Raw genomic sequence first — 20,687 nt, 5'->3', positions numbered from 1 at the left:
GCACCAGGAAGGCAGCTGTGGGCACAGCCCCAGGGCCATCACAACAGCCCGTTCTGAAATCAGGCAGCTGGGGCAGGGGTTAGGATCCTAAGGCCTGGCTGTCAGCAGGGCCGGTGGACGTGTTCCAGGTGTCAAGGCTAGCCCACCATCCTGGCCTTCACCGTATGCATACTGGGTTCATGCCCCTCACACAGATTCTGGGAAAGGGAGGGGTATTCTGCCGCCTCTTAGGAATTCAGAGTCGGCTGTGATGGGGCGGCTGTTCCATGCCCACCACAGTCCCCCACCACTCTGATCTCTGATCGCTGTTTCTGAACAATTTCCAGGATATCCGCACACATCTGCCCAAGAGGAAACCCCAGCCGGGAGGCAAGTTCTCACACAAGGAGCTTTTGGAAGCAATTTCACTGGGAGAAGATGAGGAACACAGAGGAAGCTGCCCCCCACCCCTCGCCCTGAGAGACAGGCTCTAGACATGCTGAGCAGTGTTTACTGGCAGGGCTCTCGCCAGGGAGTTAGTTCATCTCCAACAACCCCATGGGTGTTGTTACCTGGGCCCACTTTATTTTTTACTTTTTTAAATTTATTTTATTGAAGTATAGTTGATTTACAATGTTGTGTTAATTTCTGTATAGCAAGGTGATTCAGTTATACATTTATATTTTTTCATATTCTTTTCCATTATGGTTTATTACAAGATATTGAATATAGTTCCCTGTGCTATACAGTAGGTCCTTGTTTATCTGTTTTATATATAGTTGTTTGTATCTGTAATCCCAAATTTCTAATTTATACTTCCCCTACCCGCTTTCCCCTTTGGTAACCGTAAGTTTGTTTTTTATGTCTGTTTCTGTTTCATAAATAAGTTCATTTATGTCATATTTTAGATTCCATATGTAAGTGATATCATATGGTTATTTGTCTTTCTCTGATTTACTTAAGTATGATAATCTCTAGGTCCATCCATATTGCTGCAAAGGGCATTATTTCATTATTTTTTATGGCAGAGTAGTATTTCATTGTATATATATACATCTTTCTTTATCCATTCATCTGTCAATGGACATTTAGGTTGCTTCCATGTCTTGGCTATTGTAAATAGTGCTGCTGTGAATACTGGGGTGCATGTATCTTTTTTTTTTTTAATAAATTTATTTTATTTATTTATTTATTTTTGGCTGCATTGGGTCTTCCTTGCTGTGGCACGGGCTTTCTCTAGTTGCATCAAGCTGGGGCTACTCTTAATTGCGGTGTGCGGGTTTCTCATTGCGGTGGCTTCTCTTGCGGCAGAGCACAGGCTCTAGGCATGTGGGCTTCAGTAGTTGTAGCACGTGGGCTCAGTAGTTGTGGCTCGTGGGCTCCAGAGTGCAGGCTCAGTAGTTGTGGTACACGGGCTTAGTTGCTCCATGGCATGTGGGATCTTCCCGGACCAGGGCACGAACCTGTGTCCCCTGCCTTGGCAGGCGGATTCTTAACCACTGCACCACCAGGGAAGCCCCGCATGTATCTTTTCGAATTAGAATTTTCACCTTTTCCAGATATATGATAGGAATGGGATTGCCAGATCATATGCTAACTCTATTTTTAGTTTTTTAGTTTGTTTTTAAATTGCTCCTGGTTGAAAATCAGTGGGTTTTTTCCTTTTTTTTTTTTTGACTGTTCTGGGTCTTCGTTGCGGCACACAGGCTCTTCGTTGTGGGCTTCTCTCTAGTTGCGGCGTGCAGGTTTAGTTGCCCCGTGGTATGTGGGATCTTAGTTCCCCAACCAGGGATTGAACCCGCGTCCCCTGCATTGGAAGGTGGATTCTTAACCACTGGACCACCAGGGAAGTCTTATTTTTAGTTTTTTAAGGAACCTCCATAGTGTTCTCCATAGTGGCTGCACCAATTTGCATTCCCACCAACGGTGTAGGAGGGTTCCTTTTTCTCCACACCCTCTCTGGAATTTATTTGTAGACTTTTAATGATGGCCATTCTGACTGGCGTGAGGTCGTACTTCACTGTAGCTTTGATTGGCATTTCTCTAATAATTAGCCATGGTGAGCATCTTTTCATGTTGTCCATCTGTGTGTCTTCTTTGGAAAAATGTCTATTTAGGTCTTCTGCTGGGCCCACTTTAGGAATGGATTCAAAACTCACGTAACTCACTTAAGACTCGCCTCTTGTACTGGTCCCCCAGCCCCTAGTACAGCATGGTTTCCATTATACCAGAGGTGGAAGGTCTCCAGGCTTCTAAGACCATCCACTAGGATGGGTTCCTGACCCCTCCACTAGGATGTCATAGACACACAGTCCTGTGTGATGCAGGGTAAAGGTTTGCTAGATTCATGTCTGTTTGGAGCAAACTGGCACCTTCTTCCAGGGGTTGGGTGCACTGCTCTCTGAAGCAAACTGAACTTTCCAAAATGTGCATTTTCCTCCCTGATTTTGGCTGTAATTTCCCAGATTCCCTCTGAATCCCAAACAGAATCCAGCCCATAACATCATCCCATAACAGAGTCCCAACAGTTTACAAGTGTCTTTCTGACTGCCCTGCAGACGTGAAGCTCAAGACAGCACAGTGGTGGCCTGTGGTCTCCACGGCTGCTGAACCACCCGAGTGGGACTTTGCACAGCAAGACGGAACCCTGTCAGAACCCCGGCTTTTTTTTTTTTTTTACAGTCAGGGCACCCACCTCGGTCAGACCCTCTTCCACAAGAGTTCCCTCTTTGTCGTCTCAGCTGGTGTTCTGAGCCACAAACCTACAATGAGCCTGAGAGCGATCTCAAAACCCAAGCCCTGAAGATACACACTTCACTCCCAAGATAGCCTTCCAGGCCTTGCCTCAGTCTGTTCTGGACGCCACCAATTATACGATTTCCTGGTGTTTCGGAAGCAGCAAGTTAGATCTGAAGGAGGGGAATGTGAGAGGACATGGGGACAATATTCCCCAATCCATTTGTGCCAGCTTATCCTCAGATGCACAGAGGGGCCTTCAGGGAACAGAACACTCCACAAGCAGCAACTCTTGGGGGTCCAGTGGCCTTTGGGCCTGAGGTTTATACAATTTTGGCAACCCTTTATATAGGAATATATATACTTATGAATACAGAATTATATACAAAAGTAGATATTTTAGAATAAGCAATCGCAGCAAACTGCAGTTTAAAAAGCTGACAGAGGGGACTTCCCTGGCGTCCAGTGGTTAAGACTCTGCGCTTCCACTGCAGGGGGCATGGGTTTGATCCCTGGTCAGGGAACTAAGATCCTGCATGCTGCGTGGCACAGCCAAAAAAAAAAAAGCTGACAGATACTGTGCCATCACAAAAGCAGGGAAACATCATAAAATTGTCGCTTGCGTGCCTGCCATACCTCTGAGGTACTCCCCGATATCTCTGCCTTGACTGCACTCGCTGGCGGCCTACCTAAGATGCGGCACTCCAGGAAAGCTCCAGCCTTGGCTCTAGTCCCTGGTAATGCTGGGCTGACATGGCGGGGGGCCACCATGGGGCAGAAGCAGCCGCTCCCTGCACCTGGCACAGCCCCCAGGCATAGGCTCCCCCATGCACCTAGTGGGATTCCTCAGCCCAGGGCCGGGGCCCCAGGAGGGGAAGGGGGGACCAGGGATGCCTGCTGAGAGGTTTGTGGGGGACAGGTTTCTCCCCAACATGCCTCCTGGCCCAGGCTGGGCCTGATCCAGGCACCGGATTTCGCTTGGAAGTTTCACGGCAGGTGTCCTGCTGGGGCAACCTCAGCCCCCGAGCACAGTGAGAAATTTCCTCCAACTGAAATACGTCCTTCCTGTGTCATCTTCCGTCCATCAGACGCACTTTGTGCATGGAGAAATTTTATTTATTTTTTATGCCACTGCTGCCACTGCAATGAAGAAACATCAATAACTGAGAGTTAAGAAAGGGTAATAATTAAAGTGATAAAAAAAAGTCACAGTCCTCTCTCCCGTCCCACAAAAAACAAACTCTGAAGGCATCAGTTCTGCTTCTGAATTCCACTGAGGGGCCCTGACCTGTAAACAGAAACAAAAAGAAGACGAGAAGCAAACATGTACACATCCTATCGGACCCACCTCATGAGACACTGTCCTCTCTAACACCCGCATCCTCCAAGCCCTGAGCCAGAGCTAGTAGGGGCCACCAACTGGCTTCTTCCGTGAAATGCAATTTGATAGCTATCTTCAACCTTCCTTTACTGTTAACCAAATCTCACAGGGTGAGAAGAACAGCAGTTAAACTGGACCTGAGTCGTGTAGCAACAAGTCCTCAGGCCACACCTGCACCTGTCCTTATCTGGAAGCTCTGAGCTATTCTCTTACTGATCAAAGCCAAGAAAAAATGTGTTCTTTTAAGAAACAACAGTTGTACCTATTTATTTTCAGAATATATTACAAAGGTTTCCTGGCAAACAGCTCCAATAAATATTGAATTATGATTTAAACAAGGGAAATCAACACTCTCACGTATCACTGAAACCACTGAAAGTTTATTCAAATTTTTACATAAAGGGATTTGTTAGCATCAATGCCATTCATGAACATTTCTCACCACTGCAAGACTGAAGGAGGGAAACCACTGGTTTAGCGCTGGTTTCTACGATGCAAATGAAATCGGCAGTTGACGGGCTGCTAACAGAAGCAGTTCCCTGGCTCCTAAATCGACCAGGGACACTGAGGCAAGCAGTTTGGTCACTCCCAGAATGCGTCCAGACCTGCTCCGCCTGCAGCAGGTCCAGTGGCGGTACAGAAAGGAAAGGGAATGTGCTGGGTTTGGGACTGATCATCAGGAGGTGCTCCTAGGACGATGCCTTCACGTCTAGACCCAAGTCTGACCCACCAAGAAGCATTACCCCGGACAGCAGTCATTCCTGGAGAGGAGACGGGGAGCCGGTGGGAAGGTGCCCTCGGTGGCAGCACCTGGCACTCTGGCTACCTCCCTTCTTTACCTTCGGGGCAGCTGCGGGTTGGACACAGCCCGCCCTCCATTGGTCCCTTGGTTCACATCCAATTTCTAGTGCAGTTTTATCTAGCTGTGAAGTCTAACTTTAGGGTGATAAAACCTTTATTCTGAGATGTCACGTACTTTATGAGGCTTGGAAAGTTGGTCTGAAGCTACTCCAGGGTGTGAAGAAATGGGAAGAATCCCTGAAGAAGAGGCTGAGGAGGAACCAGAGGCTGGCCACAGGCGTCAGGTTAGGATCTGGTAACCCGAACTCAGGCCTCCCTCCAGAGCTCATTTGATGAGATTCCTCATGATGCTGAGGGAGGACCCTCTGTACCCTGATCCAAAGTGATTCCAGTGGTTCAAGTAGTGGAAGAGCTGATACAGCTTAAGGCGCTTCTCGAAGCCTGGGGCCTTGGGGACTTTGCTGTGGTAGGCGGAGTAAAAGGAGCCACTGAAGCCCCCGAACATGCCGGCTATCGCCAGCTCATACTCCGAGTGGCCATAGAAGGAAGCTGGGTCAAAAATGATGGGCCCAGAGGAATCCTCCGCCACGTTTCCTCCCCAGAGGTCTCCGTGGAGCAGGGCTGGGACGATGTCCAGATCATGGAACAGGTCAGGGATTTTTAACTGCGGGGGAAATGCAGCCTTAGCAAAGTGACCGATGCACACAGGAGGGACACAGAGGCTTTTCTGAGTGTGGCTCCCAGTGCCCAAGCACGGCCTGGTCAGTGCACAGGTGCACAGACATGCCCACCTCCCGTCCAGGCCCAGGCCCAGGTGGCCGCACCAGCTGCAGCGCCTTCCCATCAGGCCTGCAGGGCATGACGGGCACAGGCTGGGAGGGGCGACACTCACCTGCAGAGCAGCCCAGAGCTCACGGGCCTCCCTGTCCCCAGACCCCTGTTCCAGCAGGTCCATCTGAGGCTGAATGCGCTGCCGGGCATAGAATGTGACCCAGTCCCTCTGCCAGTCGTTCACCTGTGTGGTTGACAGCAGAGCTCAGAGGAAAGCGCCAGAGCAAAGGTGGAGCGGGCTGGTCCCCAGAGGCGCCACTGCAGGGACCAGTGTAAAGGGGTGGAGCTGACCAGGCAGCCTGGGGTCTGGAGGACATGCTGGGACCAGCAGGTTCCCGGACAACCTCCCACAACATCTCAAGATCTGAACAGTGTGGACTGTGCCCCGTGGGATACTCAGTGCTCCCCTCCCAAGCAGCTACCTGCCTTTCCTCAGAGGGCGAGGCCGCCGTCTTACCCACTCAGCCCAAGTATGGCTCCCCAGGCTGAAATCCCCAGGGCAGCCAACCACAAAATCATAAAACTCAAAGTTACAATCCCTTTTCATTAAGCTACCTTTGAGAGTTTCCTACTTAAAATAAAACGCAGTTTAACTTTCTAATTTTCACCCACCTTGAAATCCAGCATCCTAACTTGCTGGTCCTTCTCTGCTCCTCTGAGCTTACCTAGCATGTGAGGTGGATAGTCCTCATATCGACTGCTTAAAATTAGCAAAGAAAAAAAAGGAGCAAAGACCTTTTACCAAATTTCGCCAAAAAAGAGAGAGGGTGTGCTTTCCGCAGCTGTTTCTGAACAGCTGGCCTGACTGGGAAATGCAGGCAAAATGGTGGTGTCACTCACCTGGGGGAGGTACCCGCAGCACGTCACCACGTCAAAGCCAAACTGGTCCACAAAGGGCCGCTCCACTTGCCCACCTCCTTTCCCTTGCAAGCAAAATGAAACGAGAGAGATGACAGTCCCCTCGCTCCCTCGGGGCCAGCTCTGGGAGCTCAGAGCAGCTCTGAGGCCTGACCTCAGCGTGCCCTTCTCCACCTCATGTCCTCATCCAAACAAGGGCCCTGGGCTCCGGGACCCAGGAACAGAGCCTGTCTCATCAGAGTCAACAAGCCAGGACACCCACTCCTTCCCAGGAGAGGCACCAAAGGATGCTCAGAGGAGCGACCACACTGTCTCCAAAAGAGGAGGGAAAATCCACCCCATAACCCATCAGGAAAGGACAGCCTTCAGTGGCCAGTTTAGCACTTGCCACTTATGGAAGATAAACTGCTGTACTTGTAAATGATCTCATCCTCTGCAGCTCCCTACACTCAAAGCAAATCCGGAAGGACTGAACTACATGTAGGTGGAAGGGACGAGGCCGTCTGTCTGTCTAACACAGTAGGTTCTTGGTCGTCTGTCCCTGGTGTGTCTGCTACTCTTCCTAGCAGAGTAACCATATGGGCTACGCATGGATTATCAAACGTCAAAGGATGAAAATCCTGGAAGACACCCTCAGTGCTACCACCACAGTAAGCCCCAAAAAGGTCAGACGTGAGGGCTATCATTCTGAGTCTCATGTGTGATTGTTCCTAGAAGAAAAGGCACCGTAAGGTAAGCCAGAGAAACTTTGATAGGCTTTCTTCTGGGGAGTGAGAGGTCAAAGGAACCATAATATGATAGGATTTCGAGTTCAGGAAATATTTCCTGTCTTTCAAATGCATTTTCGAGACAATACACTAATTGTATTCACTGTGTTCACTGCACCCCAAACATGCAGCCTTGGGGTTTACATTCCTTTCCTGTGGCAGCAACACAGGTCTGACTGTACACAGTGGCAGCACAACTCCACCCACGCACCCATACTGGCCAGATGTCTTCCTCTGGGGGGGTCCCTCGGGCCCACAGCCATACCCACTGTGCCAGCCTCCTTCTGGAGAGTCTCTCCAAGCCTCTTGTTGTCTAGGTGTAGATCTGCCAGCTGGGTTCCAAGCTTTGCAGCATGACTGTAAAAACAAAAGACAGCCACTAAACTCATGGTACAAATGGGGACCCACCTCCATTTGAAAGGTCTCAGGCCACACAAAGTAGGTGAGACAGTGAGGCTAAGAGTCTGTTCTGGTGAAGCAAGCGGGAGATGGAGGGCCTCATCTGAGTCTGCAGCCAGGTCCTTTGTCAGCATCTCACCCTTAAATTCCTCTCCTGTTTGCTTTTGGCCCACAGAGTACATGCTGCTCATTCTGCAGAACTCAGGACGTGCGGGGTCATGGGTTCCTTCTATCACATCCCACAAACTTACACCCCAAATGCAAGCTTCCCACTCAGAGAAAGAACAAAGGCACCCAGAGGTGAAGGTGAAGCAAACGAACCTGCTCAGATACCGCATGTCCAAATGCTCCATCACCAGCATGCTGCCACCTCCAGGGGCATCGAGGACCTTGATGGGTTTGGGCACCTTCACTGTGCCTGTCTTTAGGATGGCAGTTAAACTTGCCATCTCACCTTCAAACATCCTTTTGGCCTGTCAGAGAAATAACCAGGGAGGGGAGAAGGAGGAAGAGCAAGGCTCTGTGTAGACATGTTTTCTTGAGCACCACAACCAAGGCTGACTGCAGACTCAATAGAACGGACAGCTTTTCCACTTTTCAGTAGAGCAGATTACACGTTCTGAAGCTGCACAGGAATTAGAGGGATTGTACTTTCTAGTTTTGTATATTTTTATTGTCATCGATCCCAGTCTCTCCAAAGAGAGAAACGTATGCCTGGTGCAGAGCTGGACTGTGTACACAGTACCTCAACCACAGTCCTGTCCCAGGGGGCCCTCAGGCACAGGCGGCCCCCATCTGCGTGTGCCAGGAAGCTGGCGTAACTTCTCACCTGAATGGACCACCAAGTCCTATGGCATCTCCTACCCGGCACTGGAAACCACCTCATCTCCACCACCTTTCCCATTTCCAGTCCAAAAGTCCTTGTTCCTGCTTTTGGAAGGCAAATCCCACCCTGGAACACACCCCAAGCTGTCACCCCACTTCCCTCATGACAGCCCCACAGGGCCTGGCCCTGCCCACATCCCCCCCTCATCTGGGCCCCGACCTGGGCTCCATCTCCACACTTACAGGCGGGCACACATACCCCTTGCGCTCCTGGATTACAGTCTTCTCTAAGTTCCCCACAGACATGTGGGGAACATGACAGCCCCACAGTTCCCCTGGCCTCCTCCAGCCTGGAGACTTCCACACGCCATGTCACCTCTGCTTGGAACACCCCTCCCCCTTCTTTTGCCAAGTCAGCCCCCTCCCCTTCAGATTTCAACTTAATACTAGTTTTGATTTCTCAGAGAAATCTTCCCTAACTTACCAGGCTAAGTAATTCCTCCCCTTTAAAGTATCTTTTTATTTAAAGTAAAATTTCTACAGACGCATATGAAGAAAACTGCACAACTCAGAAGCATCCACCTCTAACTTTCCCAAAGTCAGCACATCCACGTGACGGCCACCCGGCATTCCTCTCCTCCCAGCCGCTGCCACCCCACCCCCACATCTGTCTGTCTGCTTTGTCATCTCTACAGAGGCAGATGGTCAGGCCTCTTCATTCCACACTGCATTTGTTACGCTGGTGCATCAACAGTCAGAGTTTATTCTCTCTGCTGTGTAGAGCTTGCTGTGCGAATGTTCTAAAACGTGTTTGTCCAGTCTACTGATGAAGGACACTGGGCTTCCAGTTTGGGGTCACTACGAACAGTGCTGCCATGGACATTCTTCTATCTCTACTTCGCATAGTTACTAAAATGGGGTTAGTAACAGTACCAATTTCATAGGCTTGCTGCCATAATTAACTGAGTTAGCAGCTAACAGTTTCACAGTCCATTCTAAACACTTTACAAACATTATTATTATACTACTTTGGAGAGCTAAAGTTCCTGAGGAGGAAAATAAGAACTGTGTCTTAAGGAGAATTTTCAGAGCATTCTCTGAAGACGAAGGAACACAGCTGGGCCCTGGCTATACTTTGTACTACAGCACTGGTTGTGCAGCGTAAAGTAAAGGATAAATTTTTTTTTTTTTTTTTTGGCCACGCCACACTGCATGTGGAACTTCCCTACCCAGAGACTGAACCCATGCCCCCTGCATTGGAAGTGCGGAGTCTTAACTAATGGACCACCAGGGAGGTCCAAATTTTTTTAATTAAAAAAAAAAATGTAGGGAGAGGTGAAGAAGGATCTGTGAACCCAGCTAGAGGCAAGGCTCCCTCACAGAAATGTCCACTACCATGTGGTCCTAAGTGTCTAACCGTAAGAACACTGCTCCTCCAGAATGGGACAAGGGCAAAGTAAGCATTAGCTGGGGTGCAGGGCTACAGAAGATCCAGAACTTAAGGGAGGAGCATGAGAGAAAGCCAATTACTCAAGCATGCAAAGGACAGATAAGCATAATCAAGAGAAAAAACTTCGACCAGGTCATTCCAGCAGAGAGTGAGAAGGAAAACAAAAGAGCAGCTATGTAGTCTTCTCTTAGTAGTGTGGAAGAAGACATTTTCACCTCCTAAAAGGCAAAGCATAAAAACAGTCCTATTTTCCAATCAATCAGCAAAAGTTTCCGCTATGGGCAGTATATCTGCATAACTCACACAGTATATTCCCAAGCAAACTAGAAAGAGACATGTTTGAAACTATCTACCAAAGGATTAGAAGGAACTTATGTGAAGATTAGCGAAAAGAAAATGGACTCTGATGACAATAAAAAGCAAGAACCAGAATACCAGTAGCAGAACAATGTTTAAAGAGCACTACTGAGAGATTCCATTTTAATCATCAGAAAGTATTTGCTTCCCTGTAATCTACACCAAGTTCTGAATTATTACAAACACTAATGAAAGTGGAAATACAGCTGTGAAAAGGATGGAGCCACATAAGAGAAAAAGAACCCAGAGAAGGCCTGCGGTGGAAAGTAAGGAAGGACACCTCCACTACATTAGTACTGACTGGGGGAAACCAGTGTAAAAGAGCAACTTCAAGGACCATTAGTTGTCAAATTCCTATGGAAGGGATGTACACGATGACACACAGCCAACCTCTGTAGAACAGAGTTGAAGGTTGGTCTTGAGAGAACAGCATCGTTTCAGAAAGAGATCATCCCACACCACTGAAGATGGGATATTCTGCAGTATGATTTCCAAAGAGAGGATAAAAGTGCTGAGGGTGTGTAACACGTAGGACTTGGTACTGGGGTCAGCACCTTCAGCCCTATTTGAAACAAGGCATTGTCCAGACCTGCTCCTTGCCTACTGGAGCCATCCAGGGCCTCCCAGCTAACACTACAAGCATGATCCACCCAAAGTGCGCAAAGAAGTGACATCAACACACCGGGATAAGTCAATTTCAGCCGGGAGGCTCACCTATTTTATATGGGAACCCTTCAGAAAACGTTCAGATACAAACAGAATGGAGAGACGGCCGCAAGGGACTGAATGTTTGTGTCCCCCGAAAATTCAGAGGTTGAAACCTAACCCCCAAGGCGACGGTGTTAGGAGGCGGGGCCTTGGGAAGTGACCAGGCCAAAGGAGTGGAACCCTCATGAGGGGATTAGAGCCCCTATAAGAGACCCCAGAGAGCTCTCCTGCCCCTTCTGCCACGTAAGGACACAGTCAGAAGTGGCCTCCACACCAGGGAAGGAAGCCTCACCACCATCTTGGACGTCCGGCCTCCAGACCCAGAAATATACATGTTAGTGTTTAAAGCCGCCCAGTGTTTACAGCAGCCCGGCGGACCAAGGCTACATTACTTTCAGTATTCAGAAAGGGTTTTGATCTCTGCAAGCTCAAATAAACCCCGGGACAAGGGACTTCTACTACCTGTCCTTGCTCAAAACTCTCCAAACAATGAATTTTCTCACGGCAGCGGCCACCTGGGCCGCGTGAAAACCACCCACAGCGTCCACGCGGCGGTGGGGCACGCGCCCGACGGGCCTGGACCCGCGCCGACCTCCCTGAGGTTCGAGAGGCCGCAGGGCTGAACCGCGGACCCCCCCAAAACGCCAGGCCAGCCTGACAAAAAGACGGGTGACCGAGCGCCTCCGCGGCCCGCAGACCCGGGCTCGGACGGCCCCGCCCGCGGACCCGGACCGGCTCCCGACGCCGAGCCCGGACACGGACCCAGGACCACAGTCCCCCGCCCCCGCCCCCTTCCCCCGCCCGCGGCAGCCCTGACCTCCGCCTTGGGGTTCACTTTCACAAACACTCGTCCTCTGTCCGTGTCGTAGCTCCGGCCCTGGCTAATGCACCCGCCCCCCGAGTGACCCGTGGCCTTGACGGAGCCGCAGCCCAACTCCCTCTTCAGCAGCTCCTCCATGTCGCCCGCGCCCGGGCCGCGTACCCGCCTCAGACCGTACGCAGACGCCGCGACGCCGCGGGGACGCGTGGGGATTGGGTGAGGGGCGGGAGGGCGGGACCGGGCCGTGGGAGCGCGGGAGGGATTGGAGGAGGGAAAAGAAGGGGCGGGACCTGGCCGCGGGAGCGCGCGGGGATGGGGGAGGGGAGGGTCGACGGGAGGTGGGGTTGGGTCTGAGTTGTGCTCCCAACGGCCTCGAGACCCTGGTGGCTCTCCTCGCCACGGGATCGCTCTGGCCTTTCCCCTGACCTTACCTGTGACCTGCCGTTAACCTTGTATGGCCCGTCCTGGTCTGGGGCACACCCCCTGCTCCAGCCCCTCGTCGACGGCTCCAGAGCGTCACCCCTCACAGGGGCTTTCCCGACCTGGAGGCTCCTGCAACACCCTCTGGGGTGCTATCTTTTCTGTTTGTTTGTTTGCACTTGTTTATCCAATTAGCATCAATCTCCCCAACTAGACTTTAGTGCTTTGTGGGTAGAATAAAGTCTGCTTTGCTCTGTATACTGAAAAAAAATGTCCAACCTAAAAGTTGACAGTTATGTTTTATTGGGGGCATTACTGAGGACTTAAGCTGGTGAGATAGCCTCTCAGATGGCTCTGAGGGACTGTTCAGAAGAGGAAAGGGAAGAGCAAGAATGTACAGGAGTTTTTTTCAAAAACAAACAAACAAAAAAACCAGGTAGTCAAACATCAAAAGATTACTGCTAATTAAAAAAAAAACAGACATCTCAAGTAAATGAATTTAGTGCTTTTCTGTGTATGAGAAAATGCGACAGTCTGGGCTTAGTGAAATCATTCCTTTGATACGCACCCTAACTATCTAGGGCGTGTCCTGTGTTCTCTATTCTGAATTCCTCAGGGTGCACAGTCGGGGATAGCTGCAGTGGCTGAGGGCTTGATGGCCTCAACGTCTTTTGTTTACTAATATGGCAGGCAGCATTCCTTGTTCCTCGGCTCCCTGCGTTAGTCAGCATTCTCCAGAGAAATCGAACCAACAGGGTGTGTGTATATAGAGTGAGATTTATTTTAGGGAAATGGCTGTGGAAACTAATAAATGGAAACCTGTTTTAAATGGAGTGGGAAGGCCAAAAGGGAGAGCTCTCACCCTGTCCACCCAGACACAGCCTGAAGGTAAAGACGTGTCACCAAGTGCCTCTGCCCTGTGGCCACTCAGGGTCAATAACAGGAAAAACTGTTGATTACAGATCCCAACAGGAAGAATCATCAACAGGAAAGAATCCTCAATTACAGGCCTCACCAAGAAAGGTGTTCTTTGTATCTCCCACAAGAAATCAATTACCCAAGCTACTCAGCCAATGAAAACCAGTCATCACTTTCAACTCGCTTTCCTCCAATGGACTTTAGTTCAAAACAACCCCTCCAGGGATTTCCCTGGTGGTCCAGTGGTTAAGACTCCAGCTCCTGCAATGCAGGGGGCCAGGGATTGATCCCTGGTGTGGGAACTGAGAGCCCACACACTGCAGCTAGAGAAGCCAGTGCGCGGCAACAAAGACCCAGCACAGCCAAAATAAATTTTTTAAAAAAAGAAAACACAAAACAACTCCTCCAGCTTTTTCCTTCTAAGGTTCTTTTCCTTTCTTTGTTGGATTTGTCTGTGGCTTTTGCGGTAGCCAGCTTGTCCTGAATTGCAATTCTTTGCTGTTCCTGAATAAACCCATTTTGCTGGTAAAACTACAGGGTGTTTTATTTTTCAGGTTAACAGGGCTCACACAGTCGTGGAGGGGCAAGACCAAAATCTGCAGGGTAGGCCAGCAGCAGGAAGCCCAGGGCAGAGTTCTGTTGGCAGAATTCCCTCTCCCTCAGGGGAGGTAAGTGTTTGTTCTCTGCAGGCCTTCAGCTGAGTGGATGAGGTCCACCCACCAGTCTACTGATTTAAATGTTAATCTCATCTAGAAAACACCCTCACAGAAACATCCAGATTAATGTTTGACACCGTATATCTGGGCACCATGCCCCAGCCAAACTGACACGTAAAACTGACCATCACATTCCCCATTGTTTCTCAGTGCTTACTTAGCATGATGCACAATGCCAGTCATGTCATGGACATTCACTAAGAATGGGCTAAAACAATGAAAGAATGAATAATTGAGGCTTTGAAGGTTGAAGATTTAAGGAATAAGAGCAGATCGTTTGCGGATAGTTTGGACCAAACTTCCTGCTGAAAATAACTAGAAATGCTGATTAAAACAGTTTAAGTACATGTAAAAAGCATTGGAGAGCTGACAACATAGCAAGGAACATTAGCCCCAAATCTCTCCTCATGCACACACCGGGGAAAGGTGGCTGCCTGCAAACCCTCAGGAGAGCTCTACTCTGAACCAATGCTGCTGGCACCCTGACCTCCAGCCTCTAGATCTATGAGAAAATACATTTCTGTTGTTTAAGCACCCAGTCTGTGGAATTTTGTTTTGGCAGCCCAAGTGGACCAACACACCAGGCATACTAGGGAGCAAGGTGCCATGAAGTCAACACAACAGACAGTGGATAAACTCAGGTGCTGGCATTTTCAGGCCCACTTAATGGCATATAACTGTGCCTACTATGACCAAGGAAATAAGAGCCAAGCTTGAAAATATCTACAGGGAAGAAGAAACTTAAAAAAGTGACTAAGCAGATTCTATAAAGAACCTGAGGGAATAAAATTTATGTTTTAAGACAGGACAAGAAAAAAAATTTTTTTTTTGATGTGAACTATTTTTAAATTCTTTATTGAATTTGTTACAATATTGCTTCTTTTTTTTTTCTTTTTTTTTTACTTTTTTAAAAAATTTATTTATTTTTGGCTGTGTCAGGTCTTAGTTGAGGCATGTGGGATCTTTCCTTGCGGCGCCAGCCTCTCTCTAGTTGTGGCACGCAGGCTCCAGAGTGCGTGGGCTCAGTAGTTGCTGCGCGTGGGCTTAGTTGACCTGTGGCATGTGGGATCTTAGTTCTCCGACGAAGGATGGAACCCGCATCCCCTGCATTGGAAGGTGGATGGATAACCGGGAAGTCCCTGCTTCTGTCTTCTATGTTTTGGTTTTTGGCCACGAAGCATGTGGGATCTTAGCTCCCTTACAAGAGAGCGAACCCACACCCTCTGCATTGGAAGGGGAAGTCTTAACCACTGGACCGCCAGGGAAGTCCCAGGACAAGAAAATTTAAGCAGAACATACTTCCTGCCCATACTGGGCCCTCCGTAATGTGCATCTGCATTACACATTAACCAGACCTTCTCAAAGGTGGGAATGCCTGCTTGACCATAAATATCAATTTTTTTCTACTTCTGACGCCAGCAATGTAACTCCTTAGAAGATTAATTTTTCCTTCCTAATTCTGTAAGAGATCATAGTGACCTACTGCTTGCCTGTACATGCAGATCTGGACTATATATCTTTGGTAATGTTTATGTAAAATTTCAGTGTGTCATTTTGATGTACGATCCTTTGTCTCAAAAATGTATCTGACTGTGCCTTCAACTTCCAACAGGTGGAACAGTCCTCAGAGATTTCTGGAAGACTGTCTCCCGGATTATAATCCCCAGGTTGGCTCGATTAGAATTCTCTATTTCCTCTTTAAATTGGCTATTGATTAATTTTTTTGTTGACAAACCAAAAAGAGCTTTTAGAAATTAAAAATATAATATTTAAAATTTTAAAGCCTAGGGACTTCCCTGGTGGTCCAGTGGCTAAGACTCCATGCTCCCAATGCAGGGGGCCCGGGTTTGATCCCTGGTCGGGGAGCTAGAACCTGCATGCTGCAACTAAGAGTTCGCATGCTGCAACTAAAGACCCTGAATGCCACAACTGAAGATCCCACATGCAGCAACAAAGCTCCCTCATGCAGCAACTAAGATGCGGTGCAGCCAAATACATAAATAAATATTTTAAAAATAATAAAATAAAATTTTAAAGCCTAATGAACAGGTTCAACAGATTAGACACAGGAAAGAATTAGTTAACTGGAGGATGTCAGAGAATTGGTGCAAAATGTGGTACAAACAGACTAAAGGGAAATTACAGGTGAGACTAAGAAACATGGAAAATAGTAGTTCTAGTAGACATTTCACTGGAGTTCCCGAAAAGGGGAAGGGCAGAGGCCACAATTAAAGAGAAAATGGCTGAGAATTTTCTAGCACTGATGAAATACACCAACCCTCAGATCCAAGGTCCCCCCAACATCCCAAGCTGGATAAATTAAAAGAAGTTCACATCTGGACTAATAACAATGAAATTGCAGAATACCAAAGAAACAGGAAATTTCTTAAAAAGTCAGATTACTTTGAAAAGATTGATATCTGGGGGCTTCCCTGATGGTGCAGTGGTTAAGAATCCGCCTGCCAATGCAGGGGACACGAGTTCGAGCCCTGGTCCAGGAAGATCCCACATGCCGCAGAGCAACTAAGCCCGTGTGCCACAACTACTGAGCCTGCACTCTGGAGCCCTCGAGCCACAACTACTGAGCCCACGTGCTACAACTACTGAAGCCCGCATGCCTAGAGCCTGTGCTCCGCAACAAAGAGTATCCCCTGCTCGCCGCAACTAGAGAAAGCCCATGCACAGCAATGAAGACCCAATGCAGCCAAAAATAAATAAATAAATTTAAAAAAAAATAAAAATAATGGGAACTATATTCAATATCTTATAATAACCTATAATGGAAAATAATCTGAAAAAGAATATATATATATATCACTGAATAACTTTGCTGTACACCAGAAACTAACACAACATTGTAAATCAACTATACTTCAAAAAAAATTATCTTTGTACTTTAAAGGGGTAAATTGTTCTAATGTCTTTTTGTTGCTCCAGAGAAGGGTAAAAGTAATGATTATTTTCAGTCTTGGATAAATTGAACATGCATATTGTAATTTCTAGGGTATTCACTAAAAAAAGAGAGTTCTTAACTTTCCTATTAGTAGAAGAAAAAATCAACTAATTCCATAGAGCGCTGGTGTCTCTTCTCCTTCGTATAAGGACTCCAGTCCTATTGGATCAGGGCCCCATCCTATGACCTCATTTAACCTTAATTGACTAGCTAAAGGCCCTATCTCCAAAAACAGTCACATTTTTGATTAGGGCTTCAACATATAGATGGGGGAGTAGTGCAGGGCACACAAGTCAATCCATACCACCAAGGTCTTTCACAAAAGTCAGGATGATGGTTGGAACAGATGTTGTTGGTACCCCACCCATGTGCCTTCAGCATTCACTGATCCCCAGCCGGCCAGCCCAGGGATTCCAGAGCCCCAGCTCTCTGGGACTCTGGGAGAGTTTTCTCTGCCCCTGATGCTGGCCCAGTGCAGCATCCCCAGGAGCAGCTATCTCTGAGGCTGCCCAGCTGCTGGAGTTCCCCAGAGGGATGCACTCCAGTCACCCAAACACCCTTTTCTGACCTCCTGCCTCATTTCCCCACCCCCACAAAAGCTTCCCGGTGTCACCCTCATGTAAGCTGCTTGCACTTGTACCTTGTCTGCTTCTGAGGGAGCCCAGCCCCGAGACAGCAGTTTCTGTCACACAGGAGGGAGGGTGTTGTATCAGGAAGGAAAGTGCACGGTTTCTGGCGCACCGGCCATGCTGTATTTCTTGACCTGGGGGGTGATTTACAACAAAAGTGTTCACTTTATAATTATTTATTAAGTGGTACACATGTGTGTGTTTTCTTGCAATTTTCCATATGTATATTGTATTTCACAATTTTAAACAGCAAAAATGAGCAGATGAAAATCTACAAATGGTAGCAGATGAACTAATTAACACTTCAGAGGACAGTGAGGAGAATTTTTTAATTTTCTAAAGGTCATGGGGCACCTGAATCACAACATCTGTCTAAGGTGGCATGGTAACATTCAGGGTGAAGGCCTGTTATACCCTATCTTTATCTGTGGTCTCAGCCACTTTAACTTCATGCCATGAACAGGAAAGTTTTCATCAAAACTATGCCACCAGGGGCTTCCCTGGTGGCGCAGTGGTTGAGAATCTGCCTGCTAATGCAGGGGACATGGGTTCGAGCCCTGGTCTGGGAAGATCCCACATGCCACGGAGCAGCTGGGCCCGTGAGCCACAACTACTGAGCCTGCGCGTCTGGAGCCTGTGCCCCGCAACGGGAGGGGCCGCGATAGTGAAAGGCCCGCGCACCGCGATGAAGAGTGGCCCCCACTTGCCGCAACTAGAGGAAGCCCTCGCACGAACCGAAGACCCAGCACAGCCAAAAATAAATAAATAAATAAAAATAAAAGTAGCTATAAAATTTAAAAAAAAAAAAAAAAACTATGCCACCAGGCTTCCCTGGTGGTGCAGTGGTTGAGAATCTGCCTGCCAATGCAGGGGACACGGGTTCGAGCCCTGGTCTGGGAAGATCCCATGTGCCGCGGAGCAACTAGGCCCATGAGCCACAACTACTGAGCCTGCGCATCTGGAGCCTGTGCTCCGCAACAAGAGAGGCCGCGATAGTGAGAGGCCCACACACCGCGATGAAGAGTGGCCCCCGCTCACCACAATGAGAAAGCCCTCGCGCAGAAACGAAGACCCAACACAGCCAAAAATAAATAAATAAATAATTAAAAAAAAAAAAAACTATGCCACCACTAGTTAAGGTTTTACTGAGAAATTACTTTCAAGAGTGAATTTTATCAAGCCAATTTAATTTCTGACCTCACTGAGATGGTGTATAGATTATTTTTTCAATTTTCATTTGAATGAAATTATTTTCATCACATCAATTTAACTCTGCAGTCCATTATTTTTGTCCACATAAGATTTTGCTGACTATGCACCTACTGTTATGAATGCTGTCCTGGAGCCATTATTTCTACCAAGTCTAATTTTCCTGAATCAAATATAAAGATCTAACTTTCATCATGTACTTTTTAAGCCAATGTTATTTTAAAAATCTGTGTTATTTGAAACAGAAATATTATTTATTAGATAAAAGGCTAATCATTTGTATGTGTTTGTTCATCCATGAGAAAATGTCCCACATTGCTCTGTGGTGGAAGATGGGATCATGGCCTTGCTAACTCAACCCTTCCATACATTTCCAGATACTCTCACCTTTGAGTCAAACATCCTGCTTTGTGGCATCCTGCCCTTGCAATCTCTTGCTGTTCCTTTCCTCCGGCTTCTTCCTCTTCTGCAAATGGCTTTCTCCTCCCTGTGTCCTGAGGTCATCCTCCTGAGGAGGGCTCCAACCCCTCTCTCTCAGACCCTGTCTGCTCCTCTGTCTGTGGCCCACCTTGTGCTTGTGTACATGGGCACATGTGTACCCCAACTCAATTGTCATCTCTCTATGGCAAGCCCCAGGCTCACTCCTCACAGCGCAGGCCACTGCCGTGGAGCCTGGGGCACCGGGTTTGGGGTGGCAGAAGTGGCTGGCGTGGCAGGGGTGACTACTGGCAGCATATTTCCACCTCACCTCTCCCTGCGATGCACGTGATGCACTACTGACACAGAATGAGTTCGGTGAGCTGCTGCAACATCAAAAGTTAAAACCGTGTTGGACCATAGTGTGTGGGAGCGTGAAGGGTGCCCAGTGGAGGCTCCATCAACACTCCACAGGGACTCAGCCGATGACATAACTGGGCGTTTGCTGTGTACCAGCCACCTCCCCAAACACTTGTGAAGTGCAAGGCTCGAGGAAGTCTCACAAGCAGGGAATGGGACTTCCCTGGCGGTCCAGTGGTTAGGACTAAGCGCTTTCACTGCCGACGGCCTGGGTTCAATCCCTGGTGGGGGAACTAAGATCCTGCAAGCCATGGGCCACGGCCAAAAAAAAGGAAGAAGAAGAAGAAGCAGGGAAACTAAAGCCCAGGAGGGTGATTGCTGGCCCAAGGTCACACAGCTGGGAAATGAGTCAGGATTCTACCTCAGGAGTCTTCAACACCCTCCCACCTCAAAGTCTGCAAAACCACTCCCCAGGTGGGTCTCCGAATCAGAGACACTACTGGGGGCCAGACACCAGTAACCCTTCTGCCCCACCCACTTCCCAAGAGGGTGGTCAGTTTTCAGGGGGGGCCTCAGGGGTCTGCATTAGCAGGAGCCCTCCCTGTCCTCCAGGTTGTACCTGTCCTGCGGGGTCCTGCCACCCACCTCAAGGCCCTTGAGGCCTCTGCCCACGGCGGGGCCCTCTCCTCCGAGGGCCTCCTGCTTTGCCGCTCTCAGCGCAGTCCTAACTGCAAGAGCAGAGTGGGTGAGAGCGCCCACGACTGACTCCTTCCCAGCCGGGGAATGAGCGTCCCTGCTCTCCCACCCACGCAGTCCCTCCTTCACTCCCCCACTCTGGTGTCCAGCTCCCTTCCTTCAGCCCCCGTGTTCCCTTGTCTGTCTCCAGACAGAGGCCTCCATCAGGTATCCGCAGAGACCCTTACTCTGGGGCTCAGCTGCGGACCTCCCCGGGTAAGGGTGGAGGCTCTTTTCCAGGGAGTGCGGACAGATGGGAGCGTCCCCTCCTCCCAAGGCCAGGCTTACTTGCCACGGGAGAACCAGCATTGCTCCGGTTGGTGTAACTCCGTAATTATTGTAAAGGAGAACCTGGCTTACATTTCAAGAGCTTCCACCTTGGCCACCAATATATTTCTTATCCGAAGCCTCTCTCCTT

General features: G+C 48.8%; 1 protein-coding gene across 3 annotated transcripts; it reads right to left on the bottom strand.

Moving 5' to 3' along the window:
• Positions 1-3,861: 3,861 nt before the first annotated feature.
• FN3KRP (fructosamine 3 kinase related protein) lies at positions 3,862-12,095 on the bottom strand. 3 transcript variants are annotated; one of them, XM_082442168.1, is made up of 6 exons: positions 8,582-9,484; positions 8,074-8,225; positions 7,619-7,710; positions 6,569-6,651; positions 5,790-5,912; positions 3,862-4,003 (listed from the first exon to the last, which is right to left on the bottom strand). In XM_082442168.1, the coding sequence occupies exons 1-6, from the start codon at positions 8,783-8,785 to the stop codon at positions 3,872-3,874; spliced, it is 786 nt and encodes a 261-aa protein (XP_082298294.1). In that variant the 5' UTR covers positions 8,786-9,484; the 3' UTR covers positions 3,862-3,871. The 3 variants fall into 3 exon arrangements, with proteins under 3 accessions (XP_082298294.1, XP_082298293.1, XP_082298295.1); XM_082442167.1 differs by lacking the exons at positions 3,862-4,003; positions 8,582-9,484 and adding exons at positions 4,457-5,561; positions 11,910-12,095; XM_082442169.1 differs by lacking the exon at positions 3,862-4,003 and adding an exon at positions 4,457-5,561 and having other exon boundaries at positions 8,582-8,970.
• Between the last annotated feature and the right edge of the window lie 8,592 nt (positions 12,096-20,687).

Source organism: Balaenoptera physalus, assembly GCF_965194825.1.
Source record: "Balaenoptera physalus genome assembly, chromosome: 20".
Classification (NCBI taxonomy): Eukaryota; Metazoa; Chordata; class Mammalia; order Artiodactyla; family Balaenopteridae; genus Balaenoptera; species Balaenoptera physalus.
This window is presented reverse-complemented; position numbering and strand designations above follow the sequence as displayed.